The following is a 26,927-nucleotide window of genomic DNA, read 5'->3' on the forward strand; positions in this document are numbered from 1 at the left end:
AGAATTACAGAATTACTGAATATAAATTTTGGCTCTGATCCCCTCAAGCAGAATGAGTGGGGCTCAAGGTGAGCTTATGCGATACCACGGCATTCGGCATTCGTCGTCCGCTGTCCGTCCTCCATCAACAATCGACTTCTTCATAACCGCTAGTCGGAATTTAAAGAAATTTGACTGGTAGCATCCTTATGTGGCACTAACTGAAAATTGTACAAATTATTGGGCTGAGGGTTGGAACCCGAGAGGCAGTTCAAAAGGGGTCAATTTGACTGTTTTCATATAAGCAACTTCTTCTCTGAAACTATGCATTCATATTGCATTGGTAACATTCTTATGGGGTGGGGATTTAGAGGTCAAAAAAAGTACACTGTGTGCTTTTTTGTACTTTTTTCAAGTGTCAATTAGGATATTTTTTGTTTTAGAAATGTATTGAGCCTTTAACATTTATTTTCTTTTTCAAAGGTAAATTCATAATTACTTGTCTCCCACCCATTTCAACTGAAGGAAAAAAGCTGGAGGATGTAGCAGAGTTGGCTGAAAGTGTCCGTTCACAGATGATGGAGGTGTTTAAGAAAACAAGTTTAGAATCCACCCAGGCAAACCCTGTCACTAGCCAGTGAAATGTGATTATGTAAATTTCTAAAACACAATCAATGTAATAAAACAGCCTCAAATCACAAGGACCTGGCACAAATTTTCAACCATCAATATATATCCACTTTATATTATAGTAATTTATATAGATACTGTTGGTTTGGAATTTGTACCAGGTCTCTGTGCCCCAAATGCCTGTGAAAAAATGCAAAAAAAAAGCCAAAATGGTGTATTCTCTCGTGAAATATTTCGGAGTTGACTACTCCTGAAAATAGATATTGATTAACCACAGGGGTCATGCTTAGGTGACCCCTAACGGGGAGTTGTTAGATCTTGTATTAGAGCATATCTTAGAGCATTATACTGGAGCGGAATTACAAGTCTAATTTTAATTAGATTGCCTATGATGTCTTAATGATTTTGCTTTGTTCTTAGTGCTTTCATCCGTTTCTTTTTCTGGTGCTATTCTTAAAGGTCTTTGCTCTTCTAGAATTATTATAGTGTTCTAGTCACAAAAATTCAAAAGTCATGTCATATATTTAACACATTGTCATTGAAGACTCTTTTATTATAGTTAAAGATGCTCCACTGCCGACGTGCATGCGCAGTCAGAACTTCATTCTATATAGATCATAGTGCCACAGAATTTTTTCGGGATGCAATTAATTATTTCTTATATTTTTATCTTGAAGTAAAATTAGAGGCTCAAACTTTTCAATGGTGGTAATGGTGTAAAGTAAGAAACTTTTGTAACTGAAGAGAAATACTAAATCGTCTGATCCTGTTTTTGATAGTGAAAAAATACCATTTGTCAGCGGTGGAGCATCTTTAATCAATTGGCTGCAGAGGATCATCTCAAAAGTTGAGCATCAAAGTTCAGTACTTGTATTTTCACTGCATAGTACAATATATACCTAGTTGAATCCATCAAGCCCACAATGTATATTAGCTCTGTTTAACCTGTTCACCCCTGACATTCCAAAATGGACTATTCCAGCCTTTAAATTGGAAGAATATAAATGTGTGAAAAGGGTGAGAGAGAAAAAACCAGTATCTCTATTGGTTTTCAAATGAAGGGAGGTAACTCTGATAGACTGGAATGTTTGAAATACAGAGTGGGTAATTTGCGAAGAAAGTTGATGGCTTAGTATCCTGAGTGTTTGACGGAATATGTTACAGGTTTGGAAAACAAAATTAAAACAAATCACCAAATTTAAAACAAACCAAAAACTTACAACAAATCACCAAATTTTAAAACAAACCACAAACTTAAAACAAATCACCAAATTTTAAAGATGCTCCACCGCCGACAGAGCATAAATGATATTCATCATTTGAACAATAATTGGTGTTTAATCGTGTATATAATAGTATAATTAACACAAAAGATAATAGAAAATAATTTATTTTGCCGTTGGTGCATGCGCATTCAGTAGTTCATTCCATATAGGATATAGTGGTACGGAATTTTTTCGGGATGCAAAAACGGGATGCAATTAATTATTTTTCATATTTTTAACTTGAAGTAAAATAAGATGCTCAAAATTTTCAATGGTGGTAATGGTGTAACGTAAGTAACTTTTGTAACTAAAGAAAAATACTAAATCGTCTGCTCCTGTTTTTAATAGTAAAAAAATACCATTTGTCAGCGGTGGAGCATCTTTAAATCAAATCAACAAATTTTACATTTCCATAAAATATTCAAAAGAAAAAAAAACACATCTTACCTTTCAAATCAATTACATTTGTGTACAATATAATTTCAGAAGTAAACTGTAGAATGCATTACCCATAGAGATCCTTGAATCCATCTAACATATTAGCATCAAGCTGAAATCCCAAAGTGCATTTGTACCATCAGGAAATGTGGTGCATACACCTGCATGTACCGACTACATTATTATTATGACGTATCATAAACAACACTTTGCGTTAGAATCTTTATGAAGTTGAATCACTATGTTTTGTATACAATACTTTTTTTATAATAATTTAATTGTTTACAGTATTTGTGTTGTATTAGATTGTACAGGTTGCTATTAAAGATTTATGTTATCACTAAATGACCACTTCCTTACCGAAACAGCTTTTAATTTTTAAAATGGGAATGTAAAACAAGATTGATAATTTTGTACAGTCGCAAAATTATTAATATAACTTACCTACCCTTAATACTGCACTTATCATCACCTTCTAAACAGTTTTATTAAGATAAAATAAATGTGAACTTTCATAACACGGGTCATCTATGTTTCCTGCTGTTGTCCTAATTAACGCGCATTACATGTAGTTGAATCACTGCGCCAGACAGCAAAACAGCAAAATGAATTTCCACTGTTTAGGTGTTGACATAAATTTGTAAGAAATCTTAGCATTTGTTTGTTTTTGTAACTTCATCTTAGGCTGTCAATAAAATATTTCTTATGCTATTATTGTTTTTAAAAGATATTTTTGTTTTGAAAGGTAGTGGGCCTTTAAAAAAATTTGAGCATTTGTAACTTATTTGTTATTTAATATTTGTTGAAATACCAAAATTTTTCCCCAGTTTGGAGTATTATTGTATACTTATCTTGGAAAGAAAATAATGTAACCTAGCTTTTTTGTTGTCCTATTTATAATTTTGTTGTTGTTATTTTGTTGAATTATGAATTAGATATATTTTTTTAAACTTTTCATTATTTATCATATTTGAAAAGGCAGTAACAAAACCAAGAACAAATAAGCAGTGTGTCATCGACTTTTTGATACAAGGTTGGTTTCCAATTTTTGTTTTTTGATTAATAATTCTCATGTGGGGTTAACTTTTACATACTTTGCAGGTGATCAGAATTTGTGTATATCATTTGCTGCAAAAAGTTTCAATCACATCAACTACAATACATGTTCTGTAAAGCTCTTCATGAACTTTTTTTTTTTCTGCGATAAAAATGGAAGGTTATTGTTGGTCAAGTACTTTCACATTTTCAAATGTTTAACTGGGTAATTGATTGAGGGATTTGTCATATTTGGTGTTACATGTTTAAGAATTATCTGATGTTGGCCATGTATGTAATATATGTACTGTATCTTTTTTCCATATTTTAAGACTTATTTTTAAAATGTTTACTGTATACTTCATGTAAAAAAGCATTAACTTACACTTGGGTATTTTTTGCCCAGATATACAATTGGGTATTTTTGCCCAGATAAACCTGAACGTATTTTACATGCTATTAATTAAAGATGCTCAACCACCGACAGAGCATAAATGATACCCATCCTTTTAGCAATAATTGGTGTTAAATCGTGTATACATATGTCTAATTTACACAAAAAAGTAATTCAAAATAATGTATTTTGCTTTCGGTGCATGCGCAATCAGTACTGCATTCCCTATAGGACATAGTGCCACGGAATTTTTTTCGGGATGCAATTAATTATTTTTATCCCCCGTCCAACGAAGTTGGTGGGGGATATACAAATGGGTTCCGTCCGTCCGTCCGTCTGTCCGTCCGTACGAATGGTTTCCGGAGCATAACTCTAAAACCAGTAGAGAAATTTCCACGAAACTTCATACACACATTGGTCTTATGGTCTAGTAGTGCCTTTTGCTATTTTTAGGTTTTCATTTTTTGCATTTCTCCGTAACCATGGAAACATTGCTGAAAATATCATATTTTTGTACCAGGTTCGTTTCCGGAGCATTACTCTAAAACCAGAAGAGATATTTCCACGAAACTTCATAGACACATTGGTCTTATGGTCTAGTAGTGCCTTTTGCTATTTTAAGGTTTTCACTTTTTGTACTTTTTTCTGTAACCATGGAAACATTGCTGAAAATATCATATTTTTGTACCAGGTTCGTTTCCGCAGCATAACTGGAAAACCGGTTGAGATATATGCACGAAACTCCATAGGCACATTAGTCTTATAGTCTAGTGGTGCCTTTTGCTATTTGAAGGTTTTCACTTTTTGTACTTTTTAGCTCACCTGGCCCGAAGGGCCGGTGAGCTTATGTCATGGCGCGGCGTCCGTCGTCCGTCCGTCCCGTCCGTCCGTCGTCCGTCCGTCAACATTTCCTTTAAATCGCTACTAGTCATAGAGTTCTGCATGGATTGTAACCAAATTTGGCCACAAACATCCTTGGGGGAGGGGAAACAGAACTTGTATAAATTTTGGCTCTGTCCCCCCCGGGGCAGGAGGGGCGGGGCCCAATAGGGGAAATAGAGGTAAATCCTATAAATCGCTACTTGTCCTAGAGTTCTGCATGGATTGTAACCAAATTTGACCACAAACATCCTTGGGGGAGGGGGAACAGAACTTGTATAAATTTTGGCTCTGGTCCCCCAGGGGCAGGAGGGGCGGGGCCCAATAGGGGTAATAGAGGTAAATCCTTTAAATCGCTACTTGTCCTAGAGTTCTGCATGGATTGTAACCAAAATTAGCCACAAACATCCTTGGGGGAAGGGGAACAGAACTTGTATAAATTTTGGCTCTGACCCCCTGGGGGCGGGAGGGGTGGGGCCCAATAGGCGATGTAGAGGTTAATATTAAAATTCCTTCAGAAAAGAAACAATGAACCTGTATTTAGAACATTACTTGGCATTACAAACCAGGTGAGCGATACAGGCCCTCTGGGCCTCTTGTTTCTGTAACCATGGAAACATTGCTGAAAATGGCAGATTTTTGTGTAAGAATCGTTTCCGGAGCACAACTCTAAAACCAGCAGAGATATTTCCATGAAACTTCATAGACACATTGTTCTTAGGTCTAGTAGTGCCTTTTGCTATTTTTAGGTTTTCACTTTTTGTGCTTTTTTCTGTAACCATAGAAATATTGCTGAAAATATCATATTTTTGTAGCAGGTTCATTTCCGGAGCATAACTCTAAAACCAGCAGAGATATTTCCACGAAACTTCATAGACACATTCTTTTTATGGTCTAGAAGTACCTTTTGCTATTTTTAGGTTTTCATTTTTTGCACTTTTTCCGTTACCATGGAAACGTTGCCGAAAATATCATGGTAAATGGTAAATGTTACTTCGCAAAACTCCACCCATCTTTGTGTATATAGTCTAATATAAATGTCAAGGCTGTATACCTGATTCAACAATTGCAGCCCCGTTCTACTTGAATTATACTCCATCTTTCTTTAGCTCAAATTCCTTTTTCCTGGTTTTTTTTCATACACATAAGTCTCCACAATCAAACTTACTTCAGCTTTGATATCTCCATTGGCGGGGGATCTGAATGACTATGTCCTTGTTTATATTTTTATCTTGAAGTAAAATTAGAAGGTCAAACTTTTCAATGGTGGTAATGGTGTAAAGTGAGTAACTTTTGTAACTGAAGAAAAATACTAAATCGTCTGCTCCTGTTTTTGATAGAGAAAAATTACCATTTGTCAGCAGTGGAGCATCTTTAGTGCCAATTATCACTGCTCTTACAGTACGGTAGTTAAATATCTAGCAGGACAATAACATATCTCGAGCCTCAGTATTGCACAGTCAATTGAACCATTGTGTTATTTATTTTTCAAGCATTATGTAAACTCATTCACCCCTAAAATTCCATTATGGACTACTCTAGTCCTTGTGTTAGGAGAGTCTAAATGATTCTTCAGGGGTGACAAATATGGCTGGGACCAGTGAAATTTTTGAATTTATAGGATCTAGAGTTACATGAGTGAACGGCGTACATTATCCCTAACATTGGTTGATTTTTTCCTAAAAAGCTAATTAGGTTCTTCTTCTCCTTTTGTTTACTTCCTCTTTGTTCAATTTAATATATTCCGTCTATGCATATTATAGAGTTAGCTCCCTTGCGGGTAGGTATCCATTGTAACATCATTATTTTGTGAGGGCAATTTACGTCGTTTTCTCTGAAACTTATGACGTTACGCTTACAAATATATGACATTACAATCAATACCTACCCACAAGTGCAGAAAACTCTGTAATATGCAAATGCGGAATATGGTATATAGGCATGACATTAAAAATGTTTGGGTTTTTTTTTTCAAAATATGATCCATGCATTTCTTGGGAGTTCATTTATATATTTTAAAACATTCCTGTAATTTTGTAAAAATAGGTCGGGTTATTTGAGGGAGGGGTCTTACTTATAAGATGGAGGGGATGTCATACTTGAGGGCAAATATGGTACACATGGCATTGATAACTAGCATTCCAACATGTAAAAAAAACATTCAGTTTTATCTGATTGTCAAACCATTTTTTATTTTAATCTGTTGAAATGATCTTGCATTTCTTCCTTTTAAAATAGGGAACAAATATCATGTTTCTTTTCTTTGTATTTATGTACAGTTAAATTATTGTTTTCTCATTGTTTTGCAATGTGCAGTCACTTCAAATCATTTAACAAGAGCTGTTGGAGAACAGCAAAGCTCGCCTATTCAGAAGAAGTTGATGTTCAAGTATTTACTATTTAAACATGGAAATATGACAAATTAACAGACTCAAAAAAAACCTAAAGGGCCCCAAATTGGTTGTATTATCACTTTCAGCATCCATACACATTAAGAAAATAAAATCATAAACATTTATGATGACTTAAGCTTAAAAAATAGACAAAATGCTCAAAAACTTTAATGTGGAAATATGACAAATTAACAGACTCAAAAAAAAGCATTATCTGCATGTTTAATTTTGGAATTGAGTGGAAAACAGGAAGGCTGTCTTCAATTTTGATAGATTTTGGCAAAAGATATTGACCTGTTCAATGTGTTTTTCCCTTGTATTTAGGTTTGTCCTTTTGGCTGTTGACAACAAAGATGTGTTATTATGCGTCTGTCCATGTACATTATGTAGTCAAATCATAACGAGGGAATAAAAATAAATCAACATTAGAAAGATCAATATTTCGTATGACTTTCATAACAGGAAGTAGAAATGTACCCATGACTCAAATACACAAAATGTCCCAAAGTCTGATTTAGGATAAATCCTTATTGAACTAATGTTGAACTTATTAACATCCATGATAAACTATTTAGTGTAGGCCTTATTGACGCCCATAATAGATTCCCTAAAGGTAGAATTATTTGGTCCATGATAAATGATCTATTGATGGACTTATAGACGACTATGATAATGATCTAATGATAAAGTTATTGACATCATTGATAAATGATATAGTGTTAGACTTATTGACGACTATGATAAATGGTCTAGTGCTGGACTTATTGGCGTCCAAGATAAATGATATAGTGTAAGACTTATTGGCGTCCAAGATAAATGATATAGTGTAAGACTTATTGGCGTCCGTGATAAATGATGTAGTGTTAGACTTATTGACGACTATGATAAATGGTCTAGTGCTGGACTTATTGGCGTCCAAGATAAATGATATAGTGTAAGACTTATTGGCGTCCAAGATAAATGATATAGTGCTGGACTTATTGACGTCCATGATAAATGATACAGTGTTAGACTTATTGAGGTCTGTGATAAATGATCTAGTGTTGGACTTATTGGCGTCTGTGATAAATGATCTAGTGTTGGACTTATTGAAATCCACGATAAATGATCTAGTGTTAGACTTATTGACATCCACGATAAATGATCTAGTGTTAGACTTATTGACATCCACGATAAATGATCTAGTGTTAGACTTTCTGATGTCCATGATAAATGATCTAGTGTTTGACTTATTGGCATCCATGATAAATGATCTAGTGTTTGACTTATTGGCGTCCATGATAAATGATCTAGTGCTGGACTTATTGGCGTTCATGATAAATGATCTAGTGTTGAACTTATTGACATCCATGATAAATGATCTAGTGTTGGACTTATTGGCGTCCGTGATAAATGATCTAGTGTTGAACTTATTGACATCCATGATAAATGATCTAGTGCTGGACTTATTGACTACTATGATAAATGGTCTAGTGCTGGACTTATTGGCGTCCGTGATAAATGGTCTAGTGTTGAACTTATTGACATCCATGATAAATGATCTAGTGTTGGACTTATTGGCGTCCTTGATAAATGGTCTAGTGCTGGACTTATTGGCGTCCATGATAAATGGTCTAGTGTTGGACTTATTGACATCCATGATAAATGGTCTAGTGCTGGACTTATTGAGCTCCATGATAAATGATCTAGTGTTGGACTTATTGGCGTCCCTGATAAATGATCTAGTGTTGGACTTATTGGCGTCCATGATAAATGGTCTGGTGCTGGACTTATTGGCGTCCATGATAAATGGTCTAGTGTTGGACTTATTGACATCCATGATAAATGATCTAGTGTTGGACTTTCTGACGTCCATGATAAATGATCTAGTGTTAGACTTATTGGCGTCCATGATAAATGATCTAGTGTTGAACTTATTGACATCCATGATAAATGATCTAGTGTTGGACTTATTGACTACTATGATAAATGGTCTAGTGCTGGACTTATTGGCGTCCGTGATAAATGGTCTAGTGTTGAACTTATTGACATCCATGATAAATGATCTAGTGTTGGACTTATTGGCGTCCTTGATAAATGGTCTAGTGCTGGACTTATTGGCGTCCATGATAAATGGTCTAGTGTTGGACTTATTGACATCCATGATAAATGATCTAGTGTTAGACTTGTTGGCGTCCATGATAAATGATCTAGTGTTAGACTTTCTGACGTCCATGATAAATGATCTAACTTATTGACTTATTGAAATCCATGATAAATGATCTAGTGTTAGACTTATTGGCGTCCATGATAAAGGATATAGTGTTAGACTTATTGGCGTCCATGATAAATGATATAGTGTAAGACTTATTGACATCATTGATAAATGATCTAGTGTTAGACTTATTGAGCTCCATGATAAATGATCTAGTGTTAGACTTATTGGCGTCCATGATAAATGATCTAGTGTTTGACTTATTGAAATCCATGATAAATGATCTAGTGTTGGACTTATTGAGCTCCATCATAAATGATCTAGTGTTAGACTTATTGGCGTCCATGATAAATGATCTAGTGCTTGACTTATTGACATCATTGATAAATGATCTAGTGTTGGACTTATTGAGCTCCATCATAAATGATCTAGTGTTGGACTTATTGACATCCATGATAAATGATCTAGTGTTGGACTTATTGACATCCATGATAAATGATCTAGTGTTGGACTTATTGACATCCATGATAAATGATCTAGTGTTGGACTTATTGACATCCACGATAAATGATCTAGTGTTGGACTTATTGACATCCATGATAAATGATCTAGTGTTGGACTTTCTGACGTCCATGATAAATGATCTAGTGTTGGACTTTCTGACGTCCATGATAAATGATCTAGTGTTGGACTTTCTGACGTCCATGATAAATGATCTAACTTATTGACTTATTGAAATCCATGATAAATGATTTAATGTTGGACTTATTGACATCCATGATAAATGATCTAGTCTACTTGGATACAAATTCTGGCATCAATATTACTCCAGTAAATTTGTTCTACATTTTTGACAGATTTATACATGAAATGTATACCTGATTGTACTTGATTGTACTATATAATTGGTGCTGTGTTCGGGGTATTGATTATCTTATTGGTGTGTATTTATGGCTTACCTTTTGTCTTGATATATCTGTAACAATAAAACATGTGATCAAAGTTTAGTTTTGTGTTTTAATGTTATACTGAAACAGAACCACATTCATACGGTTATCGAACATAGTTCATATATTGATAACTGTGCAAAAGTAAACTGATAAAATATTTAGCAATTGAACTGATTTCAACAGGCAATTATTGGCGGATGTGAATGCCAAATGGACGACGCGCCTAAAAGCTTCTTAAACCTGCCGTTTTCCAATTGGCTTTCATTTAACAAAATTCAATCTGCAAGCAGTCCCATGCGTATAGAATAATGAATAAATGTGTCGGTATCGTTAAGGAAGGAACAGCTATTTCAGTGACGACAATGATAAATGGATAATGATGTCAAAATAATTAGGTACGTATGTTACATAGTGCGAGTGGTAGTAATCCTCGTTTCTTCAGGGGTTACTATCGTTATATCAACCACTGGACTATCTCCTGGTAAAACTGGATTCAACAGTTCAGAACATGTAATTTAGTTGCCTAAGTTGGACGTCGCTCACTCTGTAGTCTTAAATGAAATCTTTGCAGGTCTTTGATTGGTTCGAATATTTTCTGCTGGTCTGCCTTCAGTTTAACTATGGGATAGTCCTGGTGTGGATATAACGACAGTGATAGTAACCCATGGAGTATCGAGAATGGTAGTAACTTGCTGTGATTAGATATATCGTAGAAAGAATATTGCCATCGTTACATATAATACACTCCCCGTTAGAAGTGGACCCATCTTTGACATTCCATGGGCTACTACTACGGTCGTATTGTCCACTCCTGTACCATGTCATAGCGAACCTGAAGGGATGAGCAGCTAGCTTGGTAGACCCTTTGATGATACTTTGCGTTTTTGAAGTTGGACGTCGCTCTCTGCAATCTTCAAAGGTAGTTTCTGCTGGCCTGTGATTTGTTTTTTCGCCTTTCTGAACTGCTTTCACTTTCACAATTTTACTATGAAATAGTCCAGGGATGGATATAACGACAGTGATAGTAATCGTTTGGGTGTCGAGGATGAGATAGACTAGACTGATAACGTAACAATCAGGACATTGTAATCATCATGATATAATCTTTACTTACCTCGATATGGTTGCATCCTTCAGAGAGATAACTGGGTCATTTATTGCTGGTTTCCTGTCTCTTGTCCTTTCTTTTCAATGTTTTGAGCATTACTCACGCATTCTCATGACCCTGTTGTGTCATTTGAAACTCGATAACTTTATTTTCTTCCTCTCTTATACCTTCTCAATGCGTCCCTCTCCTGGTAATGCCCGCTCCACCATTACCCACCAACCGGATATGAACATCTGGATGAAGACTGGACATGAACATGTCTGAGGACACCAGCCCTTCAATGTATTTTCGAGGAAGCGTGTCCACGCTAATCACATCCTACAAAGTTTACACAAAGTTTAGTAGGCTTCGTTTCTTCTCCATTTTCCTCTTCAAGATGTCTGTCAATTCTTCTTACGATGTTGCATACTGTTTTTACTTAAGCTGCGAAGACGTACGTAGCTCTGAAGGACAGACAAAAGGGTTCTGATAGTCCGGGAATAGGCAGTATTAACCCTCGGACATGCCATACTCTTTGGGGGCTAGTAAAATTTGTTGTTCTAGAACAAAAGTGAACGTTTAATTTCAGCAATACCTTACCATTAATACCTGTTGAAAGAAAATTCGATACAAGTCAATATCAGTAAGAATGGAAACACACTCACAAACAGACAACTTACTAGATGCTGCACAACCTTCAGACAAATGACCGACAACCACAGATTATGCCACAATGGAATGTCCTAGACGTAAATAATACCAACGGTATGCCGGTAAATCATCCTCGATATTCCAGGGGTTTCTGTCACTGTCGTAATCACCTACCCCTGTGCTATGTAATTGCAAAACTGAAGGTACTTCATGAGACAAAGTCTGACTAATTACGAACATGCAAAGACTTCCTTTGAAGACAGAAAGCGACCTTGCAGCTTCAAAGCCATACAGCCAACCACAATAACCCGTTATTCGATTACGTTATTTACATCAAATAACCAAACGTTCTGTCTTTCCTTTTGTCACACAAAGAGCCTTCAGTTTTGCTATGACATAGTCCATGAATGGATACTACGACAGTAATAATAGCCCCTGGAACAATGAGGATGCTTGTAAATGTCGCGGATCATTACGGAAAGTTGGTTGATATCTCCTGAACACAGAGGCACAAAAAGAAAATCAGAGAAGATAAAACACTAAGTGTCATCTTGTCTGTTTTTAAAAAGGTAAACACATTTGTTAAATCATATCCAGAGCCTCTCGTACACCACAATACTGGGGTATCCCGATGGTCATGTATGATTTCAGATATTGTATTACATAATTCGGGTCCAGTTAAACAATTAAAGTTGAAATTCTCCATGGAATAGGTTCGGGGAATTGCGAAGGTTACGGGAAAATCTGAAAATAAGGAGCCATGGAAGAGACCGGCCCCAATAAAGGTCTGGGGTAAATTGATCTTCCTCTAATCACACCAATCACAGAGCGTTCTCCGTATTTTGACTGAAATGGTGGAAAAGGAAACTCATATAGTTCGACTGATACTGCCGAAGGATGCATTGATGGGGATACACACCAACTCTGCCAAGACTGTCCCAGCTATTATAGATGCATTGATGGAGATACACACCAACTCAGCCAATACTGTCCCAGCTACTAGTTTTGGACATGTTTTCTATATGGCAACTTGCGACAAACTGTGATAATAAGTTTTTGAAGATAAAAAACCTCTTTAATTAATGTTGAAACGATACTTCAACGAGACTAAAAACCTCACCAGAGCAGATCCTTAATTCCTAACTTGTCACCAAGAACAAAATTACGAATCATTCAAGAATTCTGTAGGATCTGTTAGGGCTTCTATTCCTTTCTTATCAATAAATCTTTTTTTTTCCAATTCCACATTTTCCAATAATATCATAGATTTGTCGACATCTTCCACACTCAAGAACGATTTAGTGATGATATGTCATTATCAAAGCTTATTATCAGTCTGAATAGCATTTTATCAATCGTGTAAGGCTGTATGAGAATGGTGCAAATGAAAAATTAAAGTGTGTATGTGTATGTATGAGTCTACCATCCCTTGTCGTGGGACGAGTTGTGAGTGTAGGTATGTACATGGAAGAAAGTACTACTATAATACTGCATGTTATTCACGTAATTATACAAATTAGTACTATATTATACTGGCCATATACTCTTTTTTTCCACTGTGGTAAAATTTGAATTGGACTTGTCCAGGTAAAACAGGATATAATGTGTGTTGAGAATTTCAATCTCAACAAATTTTATCATATGAAAATAATATGAATGGATTAGATAACAGGCTGTATAATCCTATATAAATCTTCTCCATAGTGGTCACAGGGACCTGGCATGAAAATTTTAACCAATAGTATACATATATATATTATACTATAATATACATATGTATTCTGTTAGTTTCAAAAAAATCGTGCCAGGTCCCTGTGATAGTGGTGTATATAATTCAATTAATTAATCAAAATATTATTTTAGTTTATTAACTACTCACACACACAATCATCCATTCTACTTATATCCCAGTAAACTAGTGACTTAGACAGAAGACAGATCATAATTAGAATTATGATGTTGACTTAATTTGTATACATGTATATATTTATCTATATATGAATTATTGTATATATCATTAGATAAAACAAATGGATTACAATGTACAAGTATTTTGATAAAATATATTAACATGAAATCTAACATAGAGAGATTGAAGATATCATCAAAAACGTTTAGTTGTTGAAATATATTGAGTGACTTTAGATAAAATATATATTCATTTACATCTGCAGGTATATCATTATCTCCAGAAGTGATGAATATGTATGTTATCAAAATACTTGTACTTAAAAACCAACTTTGGTGTGAATATCATTAATTAAATTTCATAAGTTTATATAATTGGGGCAGAAGAAAAAGAAATAAGTCTAGTCTTCAAGATGATAGCCAGCATGATATTTAGTTTTGTCGCAAGAATACCATTATGTTATGTTAATGTTTATCTTTATATACATGTATATATATATATTTATATACCTGTATCAAATACTATATGTAAAATAAAATCTCTTAAATCCTCTGGTAAAAACGGAATTGGACTGATATTTTCCCCAGTAGTTAAAATTGAATTGACGTTTGTTTTTAATTTTCTAAGTGAAAACAGTTCTCTGGTAATCAAATATCCAAAGGTGAGTAATTAACTCGTCTCTAATTAAGTGGTAATTAATGGCAGGTAAACAGAGTTCACCCACGTGATATGAGGTACAGGTGACATAATAGATCTGGCAATATCAATGTTCTGTCATAATTCCCATTGACGGTTAAGAAATAGCAAACTAACCCCAAGGTAAGAGAGATTGTTTAAAGCATTAATTTTTTCTGTATTTTTTTTTTTTGCAACTTTTTTTCCCCATATAGAATCTGAATCTATTTCAATATGGTGATATTGAAATAGCGTCTGACCACCTACTTATAGTCTACTCAATAGAACTCAGATAGTAGAGATTCCATTGGAATAGCGGGCATTTTTGCAGACTTCTTTGAAAGCCTCTACTCGTATAACTCAAATGAGGAGACGAACTTCGACCCACCACATAGGTACGTAGAGGAATTAGACTCGCCGTTTACGTTTGATAAGATCAACATATGCATACGACAGCTAGAACATAATAAATCGCCAGGTATTGATAATATGAAGAAATGAACATATCAGATATGGAGGGAAAGTATTGATAGAGAAGATAGTAGAACTGTTCAACTGTATAAGGATTTTCAGGGAAAATACCAAAAACGTGGAAAATGAGAATAGTCATTCCAATATATAAAGGTGGACATAAAAAGAACGATCCGAATAATTACCGTCCAATATCGCTACTACCGACCCTTTACAAATTGATGGAAAAAGTTATTCGTAATCGTGTCCTTCGATGGATGGAAACGGAAAATATTCAATTCCCTAACAAACAGCAACAAGGATTTCAGGAAGGAAAGAGCTGCACCATTGCATCTTTTAATCTTCACGAATGTATCAACGAAAATCTAGAACAAAAAAGTAATGTGTATGTTGCGTTTTTAGATACATACAAAGCTTTCGATACTGTTCAACATAAAGGCATGTTTCAGAAGTCATATGAACTCGGTATACAACTCATATAAAGGAATAGTCAGTGCGGTCTTCCACAATAATGTCCAATCACGTTGGTTCAGTGTGAAAAGATCAGTAAGACATTAAAAGAGGAATTATGTCAACTTTTTTTATACCTCCTCCATATAAACGACCTACTTAACCAATTAGAAGCATCGGCAGCAGGCGTGAGAATTTTGTCAGTTAAATGTGCTAACCCATGCCTAGCGGACGATATAGCACTTTCGAGAGCTCTTCAGTGCCTTCTCAACATATCGCGGAAGAATATGCGAAGACGTGGAATTTAGTACTTTTAATTCCTCTAAGTGTTTTATAATATTGTTTAAAAACCATATTACAAATATCACATGGACATTGGACGGGAATATGCTAAAGACGGTAAAATCAGAAGTTCGTCTAGGAATTGAAGTATCATCGAATATAAAGATCTCAAACGCTGTGGGGAAAGCACGCAGAAAACACAGGGGGCCAACTCAGTGAAAATGGATGTTGTCATACAGTTTTTGTATTTGGTGGATGGACTGATGAGTATCTTGAAATGACAATCATGTGATTTTTTTCAGAAAATACGAGATTTGAAAAAAAAATATTTAAAAAAAATCGGTATAGTAAATATTCCGATTTTTTTTTCAAATAATCAAGACAAAGATCTAAAAGTTAGATAGTATAATGTATATATAACATCCCGATTGTAGAACATTTCCAAACATCTAAATTTAGGGTTCAAAATTTCGACTTTTTCTGTTCTCTAATTTTTCAGTCCCATTAATTTTTATCATTTCTGTAGTAGATCGTTCTCTATTTTTCATGGCCATTTCAAGAATATATCACAACAATGAAACTTACTTTATATTTCAAATGTGATTGTAGATCGACCCGAGATTCATTTGTTTGCTATCATGGCCATTAGTATTACATTTATATTTTTACTTATTAGTTAGAGTTACTTTTTGGGTGTTTAACTCGCGATCGAGGTTCGTGCACATATAAATGTTATTTCCAAGTAAAGTTCTATTACATTTAAGAATGCAAAATTATGTAAATGATTTTACTTAAAGTTTTAAATCGCATCGAACAAAATATTCAGGTACGTAAAGTTCTAATAAGTTTACTGGCGTCAGTGCACGAGTCCTAGAGCATCACCGCATTGCATTGTGGGAATAGTAATGACATCATATCTCATTTACATATTCAGATTATTGTACATGTTCGCCATTTTGGTAGTAGAGAATTTGTGAGACTACCATCCCAAGAATCCACTTAAAATCGGGAACCATCGGTCCTTTTAGGGATTATATTAAGGATTACCCATAGTCTTTTGACATCACCCAAGCGAACGGACCTGTGTAAGTAATGCATTATAAGCTAATATCATCAGTATTTTGATTTGTTTACAACTTGTCTCGCCGACCTCTTTTGTCATGCATAGTCGCCGATAATGTCCGCCGCTTCCTTTCATAGCGTCATTTCATGCCATGGTAACAAAAATGTTTTATTTTTATTATCACTATTGTAACACAGTTAATTTCCATCTATGGAAATCGAACCAAATGCATAATTATGGGACGAAATGCACGAAAGAATCTTCTAATAATTAATTTTCTTCCATGCTGGCCCTTGCATAAAATTACGACTCAGTTGAATGATAAAATCAGTTAAAATCGTCATATTTTATTCTCCAAAGATTCTCAATTCTCTTATAACACTTTTCTTAATTCTGTCACTTTTCATTTACATTATTTGTATTGATGAAGTCTCGCAATATTGAATGGTTCGTAGAATAAAGTAGGGAGTTCTGGGAACCTATTGCAGGCGTCAGTTTCGTTGTAACCTATATGCACATAAAATAAGAACAGATACTAAAAATGGAGGTATACTGAATAGAATCACGACAGAGAATAAGTAAAATTTTCATTTACCAAATCATTTTGAACTTTTGAGTACGAAATTTGCTAGAGGTTTTCTGGAAAAAGGTCGGGGTCATGAGTCAACCTCAGCAGCAAAATGTACCGGTAACTGTACCTGTTGACCTACTTCCTGTTGTATAGAATCTAAAATCTCAATTTTGGGTGAATAATATTCTTGCCCTTACATTTGAGTTTTTAACAAAGAAGTCTTTGTTCATAGTGATGTTTTTCTACAACAGAAGTCGCCTATTAATATTCCAAAGCAAATTCATTGATTGAATCATTGATGGGCCATCTGTCACTTCAAGCACTTGCATGCCTATGATTAAACATGTGTCAACCTGTAGGCTATTTAAAGGAATGCTTTTATTGGAGTTCTTTTTTTATGGAAATAGTGTACAATGTTATAGATTTTGTCAATTAATATATAAAGCATGAGAAAACAAACTTGCAATTGCTTTTCATTATTCTAAACATTTACTACTTCATCACTTTTCACCCTGCTAAAATTGTTTTGTTGTTGTCCTTGTTAGAACAAAAGAATAAAGATGGTAAACAATATTAATGTCTTATGATGCTGGGAGGAATCTGCTGAGAGATAACATTGCATAATATTCATTATTTTATTATGCTTAACAATATTGAGGATTACTGCTTTTACTGGTCATATAGAATAATAAAAAAAAAAAAAAAAATGAAAGAAAACAACTTCAGCTTCTCATTTCAATCTAGTTGCTTTAGTGGCTCCAAACTCCATCAGATGTAGTTTAGCTACTGATTTTGCAGTTAAATAGGAAGGCCCTGCTGTTAATTATAAATTAGCATACTTTCAGCAATGGCCTTTATAGATTAACAACAACATCTATATATCTTTATTTTGGTGATACATTACTTATAATAGAGTTTATGACACATGCTTGATAATTAAAGATTTTGAATAAGTGTTATTTTTGCTTTTTCTAAATAGATAATTATATTTTTATTTACTTGTTGCCACCGTTAATTTCGAGTGATGTCTTTCATCAAACAGATTTTGTTAAATTGATATATGTATCTTAATATATAAGTGTTTTTGCCATTTCAATGATAATTCTTTTTATTATTTAAGCTTAATTCATGATGAAATATATCGGTATCATTCAATTCATGTTCATAAATTTATTGCTTGAGCTAACTATGGGAGCTGTTAAAATATTTTGATTGGGATTTACGTTTTGACTGTGATTTCTTGTAGCTGACTAGATATATTCCGTTAAATATAGATAATAGCTGTTTGGATTTGTTTGATGGAGGAACATTCAGTAATTGAATGAAGTGCATCTGGTTCACATTATAGAGAAATTTTCTTAATAGCTTCTATCCTGTTGCATTACAAAAATTGAGTGCTAACACTGGTCTTAACTGAAGTTGCACACATGATGTAGAATGCTATGCTGAAATTTTGGAAAAGTTATGTTTAGTACATTGTATACGTAGTCCTCTGGATTTGCGATAGACCTGTTTTTCCTGTAGTCCAAATTGCAATAACACTGGCCTTGCTATATATAAACTCAATATAATCTGTTATGAAATATCCTAACATATCAGACAAAAATAAAATTACTGCTTTGTAATGTATTTTTAATTTGTTCTGTTTCAGTTTTTAACGGTTCGTTCATAGGGTAAGAGGGAGAAAAATCTTCAATGACTGCTAAGGCAAGATGTCCTCACTCTCGGGGTTAGGTAAAGGTGACAGAGGAAGGGGAAAGTACAAATCTATAGATATAAACACGCTATATCAAGGCAAAAGTGTACCAACACAAAAAACTACAGGTAAGAGACCGATACATTGGTGATCTTATACATTAATTGGTGATCCATTAAATGTCAAATTTGGCATTAATCAATTCAATTAAAAAAACACCCAAACAAATAAATGTTATTAATCGTTTAAAATATTCTTGACATGTAGACATGTTTTAAAACCAACAAAGAAAGTTATTTTTCAATAAACATAGCTGGTAACCCCAAAAGAGATATGTTTGAATGTATTTGGATTTCATTGACATTTCTATTCTAACAAAATGACAATGTAAATTGTGCGTTTTTCTTTCAGTTACTCGTCAGCATGGGTTACAAAGCCTGGGTAAAGTGGCAAATGTGCGGCGCATGCCGCCTCCGGCCAACTTACCAAGTTTGAAAAGTGAAAACCTCGGAAACGACCCAAACATCACTCTTGTTCCAACTGGAGGATCAGGTAAATGTCATACTGTTCATTAAATTTTTGTAAAACATACCTCGTTTATCAAAGCTTGTAATTTTGAAATGTATTGTAATAGTCAAGAACATTGCATCCAATATTTCGTTATTTTCTAATGTAGCACTATTCACAAATCTAGACCTAAACATTTTATATTGTAGTAACAATTGAAATATTTTACACTTGTGTGTTATTGTCATAATTAAAGGATGGGGCACGAAGGAGAAAGAGCAGGAGAAGCAGACCACCAGTACAAATCAGCAGCCATCGTCGCAGCCGCAGCAGGCTACCACACAGTCATCGGGGCAGAACGTCAGCAGTGTATGTATATAACCATACGAGTCAAGCTTCACAGCTATTCTTTGGTGCTGGTCCTAATACTAGCAAATTAGCCTTAGTAACTGTGAATTAATTTTTAATCGCCATCCCTTTCAAAACATAAATATTTCTAAGGTCAATACTAGTCAATATTAGTTGAGAGGGTAAATTTCAACTTGTGCACTTTAAAGATTTTAAATTGTAATGAAGGGTATGAAATGTTTTGTTTTGGTAGTGGCTTGTGAGCTTTGCAATCATTATTTTGATTTATTTTCTTCAGGCGGGTGTTGCTGGGGGCACAACTATTGCAGCAACATCAGTATCGACACCTACCACAACAGCAGGGGCAACGGGCAAGCCATCGTGGAGCAGTGTAACCGTTGGGGACACAGCAAAGGGCAATGTTGTCAGTCACCAATCACCAATGTTTCAGGAAGAGTTTCCCACTCTAAAATCTGCAGAAGACAAAAAGGATGGCAAGAAGGAAGACGAACCTCCTTCACAGGTTGTAACAAAAGATTTACCATATGGACCAGGGCCAAGTTTACGACCTCAAAGTAAGTTTATGTTCGGTCTGTTATGCTGAAAAAATAAATGAAAGGGTGATGAGTTACATGATGATTATCCTTATGTTCTAGCATAATATTGAAAATATCTGAACAGCCATTGAAGATGTGTGTAATTGTAACTTATCAGTTATTAATTGAAGATGTTTTGAAGCTGTGTTAAAAATAACTTGATTTTGAAACATTTGCCTTTATTTTCAAGATGTAGGGAGTTGGCGAGAAGGAGGAGGTCGTGGCGCTATGCAACAACAGCAGCCCAAACCCGACACACCATCATCTCAGTCTTCTCCACAGCCAAGCCAGACAGAAACACAACAGAATGGCCCCCCGACGTCCGGTGGCCCTCCACCTTCCAGTGGGGCTGACAGCCCTGGGACCCAGCAACCGCCACCGAGGCCTGGGTCCAACCAAGGTCCTGGTACCCAGGGGCCAATGCCTATGGGGCCGCACATGGCCATTCCCCCACAGTATAGGATGATGCCACCCTATGTAAGATTCAAAGATTTTTCTGTTTTTCTTTGTCACTCTGAATGAAATTATAAACGTTTTATTCTTTTTAGTTTAGTATATTTGTGATACAGTTTTCAAGAATTTTGGTGATTTTTTTACCAGATGTATGGAAGATTTCCCCCGGGATACCCACCAAACTATTCAGGAATGCCACGACCTCCATACCCTTACGAGTCAAGGTCAGTTTCATTAAATGTTATTTTATTGGTAAATATGACAGATTAATGACTTTGAGATTGATGAAGTGTTGACTTAAAACAAATAGAATTGGTAGAGTCAATCAAAAATTTATTTTTTAATTGATAAGTTCCTGTTATTATTATCTAGTAATCATGAAATACATATGTATTTGAACATACCCCTGTAGGTTTAGACATCCTGGCGCTATGCAGATGCAGAGGCCTCCGTTGGATAGCAGTGAAGAGGGATACAAGAGGCCCCCTGTCATCACGGACAAGGATCTGAAGAGTTTTGACAATATGAGACTGGACAAGAGTGACGAAGGATGGGCTGGAGCCCAGGGAGACATTGATTACTCGTAAGATCTTAATAATATGTCTTTTTGGTCTTGCAGAATACCCTTAGTTGATGTTGTGATTCTTTTATTGCTTTAGTAAGTATCAGTAAGTAAAAATGATTAAGGATTGGGGAAAAATACAATTGAAAATTGTTATTTTTAATTTGTCATCCTTAACACTTCTGAATATTATGTTATCTCAATCATAATATCTGCCGAAGAAGTATTAAAACTGCTTTCAGCATGGAAAATTCTGCCTCTTTACATAAAATAATGTTGACATTACTATTTTCAAAAATATTCACATCTGGAGTTAAGGTCCATATTTGATGACCTAGCTGCATGTATTTTTGTGTTTATATTATCAGTTACATTGATTTGGGCATGGCTCTTTGTATTGTAACTTTCATGTGCATGTCTTTGTTGTAGTTGTTGGGAAACTATCTTGATCAGCAGACATTAGTGAATTTCAGGTCAGGGCTAGTGGCGTCACGATCATTACTAGCCCGTGGGCTAGTGGAAATTTCCTGATAAAAATCTTTACATTGAAATTTAGTCGTAAATCAGCAGTTTAGCCTTCTATTGCTGTTCAGAATTCTACTAGCAGTAAATGTTTGGTCAAAACTGAAGCGAAAATATCATGAATGTAGTTTTACAACCACAGATGGTTCCCAAACGTAAATAACATTTTTCATCTAGGTGCATCAAACGCTTTGTTATGTAATTGGTGAAAGTTAAGCGCTTGAGTGACCCAGATGGCCATGTGTTTGCCGATGTTGTTGACAGACAGGGAACGGGAAAATCTAGATTTCTAGACTCTAGATAAAAATTAATTATGAAGTGACTGTTATATTATTTAGCATCACTATCATTTTAGTGTTATAAATTTAAGTATATGAGGGTTGGATTCAGAAAGTACTACTGCTGTGAGATGGATAGGGGATCGTTTTGAAGTATAAAATAATGGTAATTTTTAGTCCTGTGCACTTGCAGATCTATGCATATATAGGTATGCTTAGTTCATTGACAAAAATAAATTCACTAAATGTTGTTCAAAATAACTTAAATAGAATTGAAATCTTGTAAATGAAAATTAGCAGTGCAATTTAATAATCATTTACAAAATATTTTATTGTAAATTGTCAAGTTGAATTTGTGTACAGTTCTTGGAAATAATTTATATGAAATTATGAAATTGGCAACATTTTATTCAAATCTCATGCAAATGTTACTAAATAAAATGGAGTTTTTTTTTAATACTCATAAAAATCATGGAAAATAAGTAAGATCAGTAAAAAGTAATTTTACTTCAAGATTTTGTTACAAAAATTTCATGAACTGTACTATTTACTAAATTCTAATAAGTTCATATTACATATAAAATGAAAACAGCAGATATTTAATACTGATTGTATTCATGTTATATTTCCTTGCTAGTGCAAAATTTTTGGAATTGGTAAACCAGAGAACCATGTTCTGGTACTTCAACAATAGCTTTCAATCATATTTTAATCCTCTTAGCAATGGTTTAGTTGCAGATTTTGAATATTGTTTTATTTAGTGTCAAAAGTTTATGTGGGAGGGGGTGAAGATTGACTTTGAACATTGTTTATTCCATAGCCAAGAGATTTTGGATGTGCTGGGGATCGATACAGACGATAGTGATTGGGTAGACATCTGATTTTGTTAAAACAGTGATACATAGGTGGAAGTTTTCAGTATATAATACTTAGTTCAATATTCTGTTATTTTTACCCATATATATATACCGCTATGTAATGATGTGTTAATATTTTGTAAAAACAGCTGTTTCAATAATTTTAAGAATTGGATACTTTCACCTATGGTGCAAACATGTTGAGGGAAGATTGATGAAATGTATTCATATTTGTAAAGTTTTGTATTGCATGAAACTTGATGTTGTACTATTAAAAATATTGAATTTATGCTGAATTAATGATATATTACATTGAAATTTTATATTGCTTTTTGTTATTGTAGGGAAAAACTTGTGTTCAGTGATGATGAAGAAGGCAATGAAGGAAGACGGTATGTTTGACTTTGATAATTTTATCCTGATTTTGTGATAATTAAGCCAAAGAAAGAAAATTGCACCAAGCTTACAGCTCTTGACAAAATTCTGTGAAAAGAAATATATTTAGTTTGTATAGAAAAAAAGACATCATATTTGAAAAAAATATTTAACAAGAGTAAAAGGAAGCAAACTAATAACTTAATAAATCAGATGGATTTGCCGGTGACTTTCATATCTATTTAGATCTGTATTGGAATGTGTAGCCTTGTTTTGTCTGATCTGGTAATGGTTTGTTTTTACCTGAATTATATATTATAAAAAAAAAAAAATTCAATTCTTTATTTAGAAAAAACCTTTTAACCTTTGAACATTTTGATATTTTAGCCGGGAGAAAAAGAAGCATGCGGAGCAGTCTGAAGCTGGCAAAGCTAAGGCAAGTGGTGATAACGACGAGGAAAAGGACAGAGATGATATGTCTAAGGTATATTGGGGGAAAGCATCTCTTAATCTCTGCTGCAGGAGCTCATCAACTTCACAGACTATTTAATCTACATTGCAAGCCATCCATATTTCTGTCATAGCTCTTGTACTTAATCCTTCTGACAATTTGCTTACCTATGTAAATAATCTGACTAGAATGTAACATTTCTTTTGCTAGAAGATTTACGATTGTTCATACAGCATTATGAAGTTTTTGAGCTGTTAACTTACTCAAAAATCACATCTGAGACTATCGCCTGTTACATCTTCATTGTGGTCTTATCTATGGACATATTTCGCTGTGTCTATCACTGAACTTCTATGATTTATACCATTGAGTTGTTTCTATCATAAGCACGAGTGCTATGGTTAAGTTATATGCTGTTAAAAAGTCACATTCAAGTACAAAATAAGAGAGCACTATACTTTTGAATAGGAAATTGGCATGTGTATAGCACATCTAAGTTGTGTTTTGTACTTGTATACAGTTCTGTCTTCACTGTGTGTTTTCTCCACAAATGGTAAAGTGTTCAGTAAAGTAATCTGGATAGTGGTATCATTCGAGTCTAACAATGTCTAATGTGAGAAACATTTGTATAAAAGGGAAGTATCAAAGGTTATACTGACATACTTCACTAAATAGTAAAGATTTGAAAATATCCCCGACTGTTAGAACATTTTATTGATGGTTTCTCCCTTATTGTTCTGAGTATACAGATTATGCAATTTATTATCAAATATGAAATGTACATACATATGGGTTCAGGGCTACTATAAGGTTATTCTCCATAATATTTTTCAAGTTAATAAACAAGTAGTTAAAAAAAATGAAAAAAAACCTAAAATACCTTTGCAAATAAATAAAAAAAAATGGAAAATTATTAAATACCTTTGATACTTAAAATTTACACTTAATAAGTTACAGAGAGAGTGTGTGTTTGCTCAGTAATACCTTGATTGAAAAATAGTTTCTTAATTGGTTAAAAATTGAAAGTTTTCATATGTTAACTATTTTGCTTTGATACATTGTATCTTAGAAATTAGTACAAATATACCAATCTCATATTCTGTTATCAAGCACATCACCAATAACAATATTACTTAAGCATATGTCATAAGTTTTATATAACAAATTTTGATTATCATTGGCTGCACTGGATAGAAATCTTATTGTGATACCATCATTCAGACATTCACATGAAAATGGCAGGACTTATTTTAGAATTAGATGTTGTAAAATGAAATTTTTATGTTACTGAAAATTATCTGTTATTTTTGTGAGATTATACCAATTTAACCTGATAACTATGATATGAAATGGACACTTGTTTATAATCCTATATGATATTAAATGTTCCAGACGTTAATGATGATAAAACAATTTTTTTTTTGATCTTCAGACTGTTAATGCTTGTTTTTTTCCATTTAGGGTGAACATGGTCCCCCTATGCCTCGTGAAGGCTGGAGCCAGGGACAGATACCACCCCAGTACAGAGGACAGCCACGACCTCCGCACCCTGGCATGGATGGGGTAGGTTTCTGTACCAAACAAAAATTAGATAAAAACAATTCTGTCAATTTTGTGTTGTTAAATTGTTGATTGCATGACTAGCATTAATTCGGTTAAAGGTTTTGCGTTTAGTCAGATTCTGGCAGACTTGAGAGTAAAAAAAAAAGCAAGCAAATTTTGACCAGTGTTGCAATGTCACTTGCATTAATTTATTAACAACATACACCACACATTTGTGTTGTATTTGTGTGCTATGTCATGTACCAAATTAATTGATAAAGCAGGGGAAACCTTTAATTACATGTAATTTTATTTGCAGCGTTGGCAGATGCCTCCATATGATTTTAGGGGTCCACCACCAAGAGGACCTCCATATCCACCCCCATATAGAGTACCACCAGGAGCACCTCCACAGGTAATTCTTCCTCATTTTACTATAAAATAGCAAATAGTGTAGACACTAAATGAGCTTAATTGAAGAAAAAGGTTTTGCCAAATGATGACTTGTGGTTATACTTAGTGTTCAAAGATGACAATTTCATCACTCACCGAACTGATGGCATTACAATTACAATAAATTTCCATATTATCAGGTGAAGGAGACAGATAAAGTTTTTAGTTCAATACTTTACCCTAACATAGTCAATGTAGATAATTGAATGGTGTTCTCAGAAACTCAGATACAGCACTCCTTTCCTATATCGGATCAGAATGAACATGGTTTGTATTGGTTGATTGTATTTACAAATCTATCACATTCATTTGCCAAATTGGCACATACCAATTACTTGATGAACATCCATCTGCCTTGAAATTAGGGAGGGGGGGGGGGTGGTTGAATATATCGGTCTTGTCTGGTTCATCCCATCTTGTCAGCTTACATTCCATTGAAGATATTTCTAGATAAAAGAAAACATTTAAGTCTTTCTGTTTTCATAAATGATTTTGAAGCCAAATGATGATTAGTGTTAAAACATTAGTTTTGTACAAAGATGACAATTTCATCACTCACCGAACTGATGGCTTTATAAAAAATAAATAAAAAAAATATGCTTTGGTAAGAAAAATTATTACAGATTTCGCAAATAGATGTATAATAAATTGAAATTTTTTAAACTTTTATTATAAGTGTCGTTAAAACCCATCTGTTTGGATTGTTAAAACCCATCTGTTTGGATTGTTAAAACCCATCTGTTTGGATTGGAAATGTCTCCAACACCTATCAAATTTCAATAAAATTTCATACAACATAACTACATATGAATCTGTCCCGTCTTGCCCATCCCCACCATATCACTTCACATTCCATTACAGACATATATAATTGTTTACAGGAATTGTTTTGAAGCCAAATGATGATTAGTGTTGAAACATTAGTTTTATACAAAGATGACAATTTCATCACTCACCGAACTGATGGCTTT

At 34.2% G+C, this 26,927-nt stretch overlaps 2 protein-coding genes, 1 long non-coding RNA gene and 1 other non-coding gene across 7 annotated transcripts in view; 3 read left to right on the forward strand and 1 right to left on the reverse strand.

Annotated features, from left to right (window-relative positions):
- The window catches only part of LOC138321763 (1-acyl-sn-glycerol-3-phosphate acyltransferase alpha-like), a 27,516-nt gene extending 17,302 nt beyond the window's left edge, over positions 1-10,214 (forward strand). The window contains exon 6 of the mRNA XM_069265706.1: positions 463-10,214. Coding sequence (XP_069121807.1) covers positions 463-620 — 158 coding nt within the window. The 3' untranslated portion in view covers positions 621-10,214. The remainder of the gene's footprint in view (positions 1-462) is intronic.
- Positions 1-11,448, reverse strand: part of LOC138321765 (uncharacterized) — an 18,409-nt gene extending 6,961 nt beyond the window's left edge. Inside the window, exons 1-3 of the long non-coding RNA XR_011208357.1 lie at positions 11,272-11,448; positions 10,167-10,183; positions 2,322-2,424 (exon numbers count right to left, since the gene is read on the reverse strand). This is a non-coding gene — a long non-coding RNA (uncharacterized lncRNA). The remainder of the gene's footprint in view (positions 1-2,321; positions 2,425-10,166; positions 10,184-11,271) is intronic.
- Positions 11,449-16,608: 5,160 nt separating this feature from the next.
- Positions 16,609-26,927, forward strand: part of LOC138321766 (protein PRRC2C-like) — a 32,066-nt gene continuing 21,747 nt past the window's right edge. For 3 of the 4 annotated variants that reach the window (XM_069265709.1, XM_069265711.1, XM_069265712.1), the window contains exons 1-12: positions 16,609-16,767; positions 18,968-19,140; positions 19,424-19,564; positions 19,776-19,888; positions 20,166-20,442; positions 20,654-20,940; positions 21,064-21,140; positions 21,329-21,499; positions 23,480-23,527; positions 23,898-23,994; positions 25,423-25,524; positions 25,823-25,918. In XM_069265709.1, coding sequence (XP_069121810.1) covers positions 19,029-19,140; positions 19,424-19,564; positions 19,776-19,888; positions 20,166-20,442; positions 20,654-20,940; positions 21,064-21,140; positions 21,329-21,499; positions 23,480-23,527; positions 23,898-23,994; positions 25,423-25,524; positions 25,823-25,918 — 1,521 coding nt within the window. In that variant the 5' untranslated portion in view covers positions 16,609-16,767; positions 18,968-19,028. The remainder of the gene's footprint in view (positions 16,768-18,967; positions 19,141-19,423; positions 19,565-19,775; positions 19,889-20,165; positions 20,443-20,653; positions 20,941-21,063; positions 21,141-21,328; positions 21,500-23,479; positions 23,528-23,897; positions 23,995-25,422; positions 25,525-25,822; positions 25,919-26,927) is intronic. The other variant, XM_069265710.1, reaches the window with a different exon arrangement.
- Positions 26,851-26,925, forward strand: LOC138322558 (small nucleolar RNA SNORD83). Its single transcript, XR_011208431.1, has one exon. It is a non-coding gene; the product is annotated as a small nucleolar RNA SNORD83 (small nucleolar RNA).

The sequence above is a fragment of the Argopecten irradians genome, chromosome 4 (genome assembly GCF_041381155.1).
Source record: "Argopecten irradians isolate NY chromosome 4, Ai_NY, whole genome shotgun sequence".
Taxonomy (NCBI): Eukaryota; Metazoa; Mollusca; class Bivalvia; order Pectinida; family Pectinidae; genus Argopecten; species Argopecten irradians.